This window comes from Echinops telfairi, unplaced genomic scaffold, assembly GCF_000313985.2.
Source record: "Echinops telfairi isolate 266 unplaced genomic scaffold, ASM31398v2 ScPeMD7_7420;HRSCAF=8458, whole genome shotgun sequence".
NCBI lineage: Eukaryota > Metazoa > Chordata > Mammalia > Afrosoricida > Tenrecidae > Echinops > Echinops telfairi.
The window spans coordinates 19,465,663-19,477,435 of NW_022111320.1; the positions used below are offsets into that span (position 1 = coordinate 19,465,663).

General features: G+C 45.6%; 1 protein-coding gene across 1 annotated transcript in view; it reads right to left on the bottom strand.

The window, feature by feature from the left end:
- The window catches only part of TNFSF10 (TNF superfamily member 10), a 23,298-nt gene extending 14,182 nt beyond the window's left edge, over nucleotides 1-9,116 (bottom strand). The window contains exon 1 of the mRNA XM_045297552.1: nucleotides 8,838-9,116. Coding sequence (XP_045153487.1) covers nucleotides 8,838-8,969 — 132 coding nt within the window. The 5' untranslated portion in view covers nucleotides 8,970-9,116. The remainder of the gene's footprint in view (nucleotides 1-8,837) is intronic.
- Between the last annotated feature and the right edge of the window lie 2,657 nt (nucleotides 9,117-11,773).

Genomic DNA, 11,773 nt, shown 5'->3' on the forward strand with positions numbered 1-11,773 from the left:
GTCCACCTGCCACCCCACTACCAAACCAATAATTATTGCACCTAGGTCCGTTCCCCCCTTAATCTTAGATATATTCACATATGTACAAGTCTGTATTTAGGCTTGTATGTATGCCCTTTGCCTCCTACTTCTTTCCTCTATTTCTTTGCAGCTTCCTCCTGTCCCAATACCATGTTCATATTTATTCATGCATTAGTTAAAACAACAGAGACTGCTGATCTTTTTTTTCAAAAACAACAAAAAAGATCGACAGCCTTGCAAACAACAACAACAAAAGCAGAGACTGGTTACTGATTCAGAGACATCTCAGCATCCTAGGAGATGTTCATGTCATGGAACAAAAGTGAGCATGTTGTGTTCTGTCCCTTAAATTAAAGAAAAATCAGTTAGATGGGATGGAAAAGGTACAGGTGCGGGTCAGGCACCCAGGGTCTTGGCAATTCACTTCCACTTTTCTTTGGTTCTCAGAGGGTGGAGCTGGTTCCCTGGGATGATCTGTGAAGTCCCTTTCAGCTCTGGTAAGCTACGGGCCTTTCGAGTCCACCCATACATGCTTCTGGAGGCAGTGCAATCAGCTTAATTCCAGGATCTTAAACTTAAAAGCAGTCCAACTGTTTAGAGTGCAAGCACTGTGCTGGTTCTCCGTCTGCTTCCACAGGTGGGTTCACTTTGTAGATGCTCAGCAACCTGTACACTTTCAGTGTTGGACTTTACTGCAGGTCATATTTCAAAAGAAGTTCAAAAAGTTAGTTCAGCACTATCAAGCCCCCCAGGCATACCTCTTCATGCTCCACTCCCCGATGGTAGTGGTGACCCTGTGTGTGTGGGGTGGGTGGGTGGGGGTGAGTGGGAGGGTGTTCTTTGTTCCTTAGGCAAACAGGACCTGACTATCACCTTCCATGGTTCATGGCCCATAGGAGAATTCGGATGACTCAGCCATGGGAACTGATGAGCCAGTGGCTGGCCTGTCTCTCTGCCTGAGATAAGCAGACACTTGCCTCCCTTTCCCTGACTAAAGCTGCAGATGGCAGCAGTCTGCACACTTATCAGTTACTTCCTGCTCCCAGCCTCATTGTCCCCTCTGGTCTGTGAACAACTTGGCTGATGTATTAATGCTTCTTTGTAAACCTTCAAATTGTGAACTGTCTTTTTGTGTAAACCTGTCACGCATTGCAGGCTGCGTGCAGGAAATGTATTTAAGCCAGTCCCTAATAAAGTTTGAGGTCCGGGAGTGTCTATACTGCAGAGACCCCCCTGTGCTCTAACTTTGGCTGCAGAGACCCCCTGTGCTCTAACTTTTGTATATAAGTTTTTCTCTTTACAAATCATGTCCCCCTTCAAACACATTAGTAATGTAAGGTAAGAGCCGGTCTCTTATCTAAACCTGCAGGGCAGTGTGCAGGAGCTTCAGCACCCCAAATAAATTCCAGCTCTTGTGCTTTCTACTTTGTACAGCAGAATCTGGACCACACTGTCCCTCTGTCCAATGCGAGCTAGGAATTTATCTGCTGGACAGTTCGACAGCATTTGCAGTGAAGGTCCAGTTTGAGGCAAAATTCAAGCTCATTTCACATGTAAGGTCTAAGAAATCCCTTGTAGCTGAAGGTGCCAGCAAAATATAGCCATCCTACAATACTAGACCCGAATAACCTGGTTGTCTGTGATGTTAGAAGTCTCCAGGTTACGGTAATTATTAGAGAAATTTGGGTTAACATGAGTCCATGAAGGGCATCCCATTATTTTAGATTTCAAAGATCCCATTTCTTTTTTCCCCCTTACTTTTATTGGGGGCTCTTACATCTCTTTATCACAATCCATACATTTTTCCAGTGTGTCAAGCACATTTGCATATATGCCTCCTTCATCATTTTCAAAGCATTCTCTTCCCACTTGAGCCCCTGATATCAGCTCCCCATTTCTTTCCCTTTCCTCCCCCTACCCTCCCTCACGAACACTTGATAAGTTATAGATTATTATTTTCATATCTTTCATCATCCTCCATCACCCCTCACCCACTTTTCTGTTATTTGGCCCCCTGGGAAGGGGTTACGGATTGATCTTTGTGACCCATTCCCCCTCTCTCACCCTCCCCTCTGCTAATCCTCCTGGTATCTCTATTCTTGTTGTCCCTGTTTATCTATCCTGGATTCCCTGTGTCACGAGCTCTCATTTGTAGCAGTCTAATCCTATTTGTAAGGTTGAATTGAGGTCATGATAGTGGGGGGAAGGAAGCACCAAAGAACTAGAGGAAAGTTGTGTGTTTCATCGGTGCTATACTGCACCCTCACTGGCTCATCTCTTCCCTGTGACCTCTCTGTGAGGGGATGTCCAATTGTCTACAGATGGGCATTGGGCCTCTACTCCATGCCCGCCCCCGCATTCACATTGGGTATGATTTTGTTCTGGGTCTTAGGTGCCTGATACCTAATCCCTTTCACACCTCATGGTCATACAGGCTGGTGTGCTTCTTCCATATGGGCTTTGTTGCTTCTCAGCTAGATGGCTGCTGGTTTATCTTCAAGCCTTTAAGACCCCAGACGCTATATCTTTTACTAGCCAGGCACCATCAGCTTTCTTCACCACATTTGCTTATGCACCCATTTTCTTGTGTTGAGAGAGTATTTGAGTCAAGGCCCAATGTCCATCTGCAACCTTAATTCTTAACATATAGATATGCGTACATAGTTCTATTGCCCTCTCATTAAATCTGTATTTACGTATGTATACATGCCTGTATTTAGACCTCTATACATGTCCTTTGCCTCCTGGTTCTTTCCTCTATTTCCTTTTACTTTCCCCTTGTCCCACCAACATGTTGGGACTTCATTTGGGCTTAGTAATTCCTTGCTGCTACATTGCCCTTGATTAAGCCCCACTAGGCATCCTATGCCCTTCTCACCATTGCAAAGATCACATTTCTAAGAAAGAGGAACTACAGGAGTGGTGCAGAGTTAAGTCACTTGGATGTTAACCAAAAGGCTAGAGGTCTAAGCCACCCATATGTGCCTCGGAAGAAAGGCTTGGTGCACCACTTCTGGAAAAAAATCAGCCCTTGAAAACCTCATGGAGCATCGTTGTGCTCTGACACACTGGGGGTCACCATGAGTTAGAATTAATTCAGTAACAATTAATTTGATCTGATTAAAAGAGAAAATAATTGCAATGGGCAAATTACTGTCAACAGAGCCCTCACCCTTGTCAATAAGTCCTTGCTTGTTGTTTTATACACACATGCACATGCACATGCACCAATCACCGCCTACCTCATCTTAATCAAGTTTTCATATCGTGCCAAGAAAAGCAGGAAATTCATGCAAGGCCAGAAGTTTTATTGTTTTGTTTTTAAAGCAACTTTGGTAAAAATAGATGGTCTTTCCCGGTAGGTGTACAGAATTGCCTGCCTTAACCTATCATTTGATTTCAGGGAGTTCCTGGGGGTCTAGTGGGTTATGTGTTGGGCTGCTAATCTCCGGTCATCAGTTTGAACCTACCAGTTGCTTTGCAGGAGAAAGATGAGATTCTCTGCTCCTATAAGGAGGTGCAGCCTTGATACCCCAAGAAGCAGTTCTCCCCTGTCCCTAGGGTTGTTACGAGTCAGAATTGACTTGATAGCAGTGAGGGTTTCTTTGAAAGTTAAAAGGAGAGATCAAACGGAAGGATGATGTGCTCTTTCCTATAAAAAGGTAACCGCATCCCAAATGTAAAGAACCGTTTATGAGAGGTCAGAGCCAGAGTCACATGGATCTGTATCCAGCAGTCTGCTCCTTGAACGTTGGATCAGGGTCCCTCAAGTACAAGGATATAAACCAGTGCCAATTAATTAGTTCCACAAACCCTGGTATAGAACATTCACATCTTTCTTTCTTTTTCTTTTTAATTACGAGAGGAAGGTGCTCTCTTTGTAGATGTGATGGGGGCTATCTGAGTTGAGATATGACTGACAATGGAATTAGACAGCCTTCCATGTCCCTCCCCTCCCCAAACTCTTCTGTTTGAGTAGACATCCATTTGCATCTCCAGTTTACTTAGGAGTTGAAAAAACTTAGCAAGCAAAGAACTCAGTTATACCAGGGTGCTTCCAAAAGCTCACGGACAAATTCCATAAAGCATTAATTCCATCCATGAGCTTTTAGAAGTCTCCTGGTATATGTATGTGAGCAAGTCTAACAAACTTAGAGGACGGACAAGGGGAGGTAGGAAGAAAGAAGAGCTGGATTCAACTTCAAGAGCTGAGGTAGCTTCAGAAAAGCCTGTTAATGTGTACTGGCTTCTGTTGCAGGCCAGCATTGGTCAGGCTTGCGCTTGGATGAAAATAAACGAGCAGGCTCACTAATCTCTGCAACTTCTTGTGGGGGAAAGAAGTTATTTGTTGTCTTTCCTTACAGGAGCTGGGAGTTGTCTCCACAGGTAAGGGGGTCAAGAACAGAGAAGCTCAGAGTCACAGGCAGGAGGAAGCAGAGTTAAGAACCACCCAGTCAAGCATGGATGATAGCCAAGTGGAATTTAGAAGTGGGGCTTTAGTAGCAGGGCTCAGCCCAGGTCAGGACCAAGTGCCGGCTGGCACTGGTACACACCCTCCTGGAATTTTCCTTCAACACTTAGGGGCGTGTGTGAGAAACTTGAACATCATGCAGGGTTCTAGAATGTTTCGGCAAAGTTGAGGAGCTAATGTGCCTTCACTAAACCTTCATGAACCCGGATGAATTTGGATACACAGACAGTCTGAAGTCAATAAAGAGATAAAGGAGGGTAACTGACACTACCATCATGCCAACTCCCGAGAAGCAAAGGTTAATCTCCTGGTTAACCTTTGAATAAGCTCCTGTCTTCTAGACAAACCTGTTTGCAGAGTGGAGATCAGACTGTGCATGCAGTATTGTGAAAATGTCATGCTCCTAAATCTGCATGAACAGCAGATATGGATGAACATATCATTTTTATGTTTTTGTTTTGCTTTTGACATTTATGACAACCCAATAGGACAGAGTAGAACTGCCCCACAGGGCTTCCACGGCTCTAAGAGTTAGGGCAGTAGACTTTCTCTCCTGGAATGCGGGTGGTAACCTTTTCAGTTAGCAGGGGAGTGCTTCAACACTGTGGCACCAGGGCCCCATGTGAAAAAAATATAGAAACATTAAAAGGAATAACTCAACCTTCTGGCCTTTCTCCTTCTAGAGAGGAACCTGAATCTCTGTTAACTAGGAACCCAGAGAAGCAGCCTGACTACCTCTGTCCTCCCCCCACCCCCATCTCTTGCACTATTATATGTATTTTTAGCTTCTACGGACTGTGGCCAGTGGAGGCCTGGGCAGGGCTGGGGGCTGTGGTTATTCCAAGAATAATTAGCATAACGTACCTTCCCGCCACCTCTTCACACTTGGCTTTCCACCTCCTTTTCACTTACCGAGGTGTGCTTCCTGCTACTGCACCTTTTAGCCTTGGGCTAAACCTTTTCCTGAGCTGAACCTCTGAGTACTATTTTCCTTCCTTGTTTCTGAGAAGTGTATTTCAACAGCAACTGCAAACAGGGCAATTGCCTAAATCAGGGTAAACTAGGAGACTGACTGGGGTGTTAACCTGTTCTACTTAAACATTAGCCTTGGGCAATCGTTTCCTGACAACAATGACGGGTATAAAGGGTCCTTGATGTAATTCGGTGAAGAATGGTCATCTTGACCCCTTTCCTCTCTACCTGTGGTGTCACAGAGGTAGACAGTTCCCTTGTCCTATGAATAAAGCTTGCTCGGTGACACTCAGACTCCCTAGTTGTTGTTTGTATTTCTTGGCCTGCATACTTAATGCTTCTCAACTTTCCTTGATTCACACACCTAAAAACTTTGATCGTTCTATCATCTGAAAACTTTCACCAGCTAAGGGGGAGCCTGTAATGTGCCAGAAAAATAATAGATATATTGAATATATTTCTCCCATGAATATGCTACACAGACACCCAAGGAAATTCAGATTTATTTTCCCTTCAAGAAATTATTGGTGGGGAGGAGAAGGATTCCTTCAAGAGACTTCTTACCAGGAGTCACAGTGGCCATAATTAATAGACACTTAATTGATACCAAACATTTCTGTATACTAGCTTGGATAAGCACAATAAACCTCCTGAACAAGTAACATTCCTCGCATTTCACAGGTGAGGAAACTGAGGTTCAGAAGCATAAAGTGAGTGACCCAATGCCACGATGACCCATGCTAAATAAAGGAAGAACCATGATCTTAGTCCATCTCCATTTCTCTGAGAGAATAAATTCCTGTGAGTTAAAGTCATCCACTTCCATTGATTTTATTCTAGCAGCATTAAGCTAGTTGGTGGGGTGACATTTAGCGAAAGTCCTGGGATTTTGCAGGTGCTCAATAGCTGCTCAATTCTCCTTTCTTCTAAGCGCGCTCAGCACATGGCTATACATACATGTATCCAGATGTAAATATGCAATCAAAGAATATATGTGCACAATCAGGATATTAAGCTTGATTTGCAACTGCTAAACATGCAGACATTGCATGAATCATTAATGAACCAGCTCATCTAGTTGTAAAATGAGGCAAAGTTGAAAAGTTAGCAAACTGAGGGGTCCCAGGTGTCCATGATGCCATGTGATCAAAGGCTAGGGCACAGTGAGTCCAATCTATTAAGTACAGTTGTTTCTTAGAAAACAGTTGTTTTCTAAGTCTTCTCACTAAGACTTAGAACTAAAAACATGGCTCGACGTAGGCTCATTGTTTTCCCTTACAAATTTACAGGCTTTTCTAAATGTGATCTACAAATAAGCCTGACTTTTCCCTCACCATCTAATGTTCATAGTTCTAAGGTCATAGTTTGCCATCTAATCCTCATAGTTCGCATAATTATTTGCAAATCAAACGGGAGTCTTCTTCATCCATTTTCAGAAGAAAACTTTCCAACCTATAGAGAGAACCAAATCTACATGCCAATGGGCATGCAAGCTGATTTTCCTTAACAGATAATCCAAACACTATGGCTTTTGCACAATTTACCTATTTTCTTTCTAGAACCTTTGCCTTATATTTCTGAGCCACCTGGCAGATTTGATGTTGCATTATCCCAAGGGAACAGAAGACAGGGTGTATCTCAAGGTGCAAATGAGGTAGGTGGGGCTTCTCAATGGCAACTAATCACAATGACCATCATGCCTTGGAGGGAAGATGCTTGCAGAGGGGCCCACAGACTGGGTGTAAGTAAGCCCTAGTGCCTTGTCTGACTGTTGGTAAGTCATTTCTTGTAGGCTGTCTTAGCTTCCTGGCACTGCTGTTACAGGAATATCACAAAGGCATGGCTTTCAAAGACAGACATTTATTTCCTTATAGTTCTGGAAACTGAAAATCCAAATCAAACTCTAGAGTCTAGATCATGTTGACTCCTTCTCTGGAGGCACTCCCAAGCACTCCTTGTACGGGACAAGACAAGGAATCTGTCTTTCCTGGTGGGTACTGTCTTGTATCTAACTTGCTTAGGGATGGCTCGTTTATGATACACGCTACCATTACGTGCCCTCATTGACACAACTAAGCAAAATCTGTTTCTAAGCAGGTTTACATCTCCAGGTATATGGAGCCCAGTACATATTATGGGAGACCAAATATCTAATCCTTATATGACAGGGTCTCCAATCTCTGCATCTAATAACGGTGGGGCTCTGCCTGGGTCTCTCAGGTTTGCAATTCCTTGTTATAGTCACATAACACAAGTATATGCACAGTCAAAATATAGGTCAATGTACTAGTACAATCGAAGTTGTATTGGTTTCTTTTAAACCAATTTGCATTCATAGTTACAAAAGTTTTCTTGGGGGGGGGGTGAGAAATATATTAATTAAGATGGCACATTTTCCCCCTCTGTTAGATGGCATGGGTTAGTGTTAAGCATACAACGACACTTTTCTTTTCAATTATCACATCCCAAGCAGTAGACTGCTGAATCCATCTGGTAACCTCTTTCCTACAGATGCCACTCCTATCTGTGACCAGGGCACATACACAGGCCAGCCCTTCTTGTGGTCTCTGATTGTTAATACCAAAATATCACAGCTCAGACCCAAAATAGTTCCCAAGGATGGAGTTTATCCTCATCTCATGCTCACAGGTGGAGAGAAAAGACAAAGCTGACATTTCCACCCTGGACTCTTCCCAGTCAAATAATGTAAGATACTTTATAGAAAGGAGAGGGAGGAAGAGGCTTGAAGGGGTTAAGAGTCTGAGGTTTGAAGATAAACACACAATGCCTAAAGAGCATTTCTCTGTCTGTGCAGTTTTCAGCAGATGTCTGTCTGCACATCCCCTGGAATTAACCCTGGCCAATATATCAAGCACCAGCATTCAGCAGTTTCCAGCATTGTCCCTGTCCCTATCCCACCCACTCATGAAAGTTGCTCATTAAGCCAGAAAGTATTTAGCGAGCACTTGTTATGAAATGTGTAAACCGTCTGCGAGGTCCCAGAGGAGTAACTATGAGCCAAAGCAGACAGAGCCCCTGCCCTCGTGCAGAGGCGTACACTGCCGAGGCTGACTGACCACAGCTACAAAGTACCTAGCCGACAGCACTCACTCCTTGGTAGCGACTGCTACTATTAGAAAATAGATGTACTTTTAAGACAACAACCACAAAAGTCCCCCAGGAGGTTCCTCACCTGTGTTTGCTAGCCACTGAGGGAGACAGTTCTGTAACTGCCCTCGGCTCACACTGTCCCCAGAACGCCCAGCTTCGCAAAGCCCTCAGCAGTGACATGCATTGACAATGGAAGGGCCACAAAACAGAGAAAGGGGAGGATTTCTGCGAAAGTCAACTCCAAGAGTTTCCCAGCACTGACCTGCTTCAGCTCCTTGGTGAAGTACATGTAGGTCACCGCCAAACACAGGGACTGCAGCAGCATGGAGATCAGGATGAGCAAGCAGGCCTTCCCAGGACACAGCCCCTCAGCTTTGGAGATTTGACTGGCCATAGTCCGGGAAATCAGGTCTGCCTGCCACAGAGCCAGGCTGGCTTGGGTTTGGATCTTGTAGAACTGAGACCAGGGGAGGAGACTGTTGCATTGTGTGGGACTCGTTCGATGTTTATCTGAAAGAGAAAGAGAAACCAAGCAGAGAGCTGGCAACCATTCTCTGGTAGTCGAGTTTGTAAGCATGGCAGAAGGACGTGCGTGAAACGGAAAGCAACAGCTCCTCCCAGCAGTGAGGAGAGGGGCGTGCTTCCCTCTTAGGGCAGACTCTAGGTGCTCCCATAAACGGTTACAGTCTCAGAAACCCACAGGGGTCGCTGTGAGTCGATGGCAGTGAGTTTGGTTCGGGTTTGGCTTGTGCCTTAACATGAATAGGATCGGTGCTTCTACTTTGCAGCTGCCCCCTCCCTGCAGTGTGCACAAAACACAGCCTGCCTGGCAAGTAGGTGTCCAGAATCTGTGTCCTTAACTGCCTACACTAGGTCAGGCTTATAGCCAGGACTTCTTATGAAAGGAGAAATGACGAATGGATGACAGCTGCCAACCTTCCCTGTAGTCTTGCCGACCAGATGACTTCTCTAGTTGAAGATCTATCCTCTGTGCTAGAACGACCAGCATCTGCCATCGGACCACGGAAAAGAAGAAGAAGCGTTCATCTTGGAAGGGCTGCGGAACATCTGGAGGCTGCCTCTGGCCAGCAGTCTGCCGATGTTAAGTGCCACTGAGTCCGTTGTGACTGATAGTGACCCTATGCATAACAGAATGAAACACTGCCTGGTCCTGCGCCATCCTCATCATTGTTCCTGTGCCCATTGTTGCAGCCCCTGTGCCCATCCACGTCATGGAAGGCCTTCCTCTCTTTTTGCTGCCCCTTTCCTTTACCAAGCATGACTTTCTTCTCCAGGGACTGCTCTCTCCTGACAGCAGGTCCCAAATATGGGAGACACAGTCTTGCGATCCTTACCTCTAAGGAACATTTTGGATGTACTTCTTCAGTCCGCAGACACAGAATGAAAGCGAGCATGTGTGCCTCCTTCACCTCGCTCTAACATTCCAATGTAACTTGGGGGTTTGGGGCACACCTTGAAGGCCCTCAGTATGCCCTCAGCACATCATGGAAGCCCTCAACATCTCAGTCTCCCTCTTGAGTGCCCAGATGCTGAGCTTCACAGACTTCAGGATGCTAAGAGAAATTACTTACCCACAGCCAGACTAGCACACAGTCTGTGGGCATGTAGGCAGGCTCTTTCCTCCAAGGCATGGTGGTCATTGTGATTAGTTGCCATTGAGTTGGCCCCTGACTCATGTGTACCTCTGATCCACACTGTATTCAGCTGCATTGCAATACTTCAATATCAAATCTACCAGAGGACTAGGAAATGCAAAACTAAGGTTCTCAGAAGGACATAGGTTGCTGGTTTGCTTGTGGTGTTGGCTGGTTATTACGGCCTTGCTCTGCATGGGTGGTCAGGATTGTTTCAGCTCATTGCAGAAACAGCACATGTTAGGTTTCTGCAAACCCAGCCCACTTTCACATCTCTGAGGGTTGTGCTGCGCTTGAAGCTGGGGCGGTATTTGAAACCAAGAGGCTGTATTCTTTCCACCCTCTGGAGCTTTACAAGTTACCTTTCTCTTGTGTGAAAAGATTGACTCCCAGAATGAAGAGTCCGGCAAATGCTCTCGGGTGAAGTTCAGAGATGTTTGCTGAGCTGCCCTGTGAAGGAGCAAAGGGAAGGAGCTTCTCTCTCTTCTGATTCTTTGAGCAGCCAGCCAGGTACTCGTTAGAACAGTGGTTCTCAACCTGTGGGTCGTGACCCCTTTGGGTTGCCTTTCACAGGGGTCGCCCGATTCATAACAGTAGCAAAATTACAGTTATGAAGTAGCCACAAAAATAAATTTATGGTTGGGGGACACCACCACATGAGGAACTGTATGGAAGGGTCGTGGCATTAGGAAGGTGGAGGACCACTGCTTCAGAGCACACAACAGTGGGGACATAGGGCAAGCACAGTCTGTCTCGTGCTCTTCCCCACCCAAATCAGGAAGATTATCAGGCAGCTTATGCCACTGAGGCAGATAGCCTTTGAGGAAGAACAAAGAGATGCTTAGAGTAGGCTGCCTGCCAGCAAGATTGGGAGCTCCAGGCAGCAGGCAGCTTTTACTCTTGGGAGGGGAAGGGAGCTCCCCACTTCCTCTCACCTCCTCTCCAGAGAAGATTAGCAGAGGCTGGGCTGTGGTGAGGAGGAGAACCACTGAGAGGTGCTGTTAAGGAAGGGGAGTCTTTTCAACAGGACAGCACCCCCACCCCCACCCCTAGCCCCACCCTCTGCTTTCTTCTGTGCTCTTCACAGCCTCTTGGAAAGGCTCACATTTATGCTCTCCCTGTTAACTTTTAAAATGGTGGTGTGCAGCTACCTGACATTTTGTCAGGGTTTTAACTAACTTCTTCCTTTGTTGGAACAGCACCACTAACCCTGTTGGGGGGGAGGTGGAAACCCGGGGCTGCTTATTCTCAACCATATGCTTCAAAGGGCTTCTGGGAAAGATAGAACTACCCCCCGCCCACTGCCATGGGGTCTACTCTAACTCTCAGTGACACTATCAGACAGAGCAGAACTGCCCCAAGGGTTTCTGAGCCGGTAAGGCTTTTTTAAAAAAATAATAGTTTTATTGACATATCTTACACAATCCAATATAGCCATTCATATACAATTCTGTTGTTCAATCCCATTGAATAGAGTTACACAATCATCAACGCTATCAGTTCCCTATTCCCCTCACTCCCCACCCCCCTCCCCACCCCACTC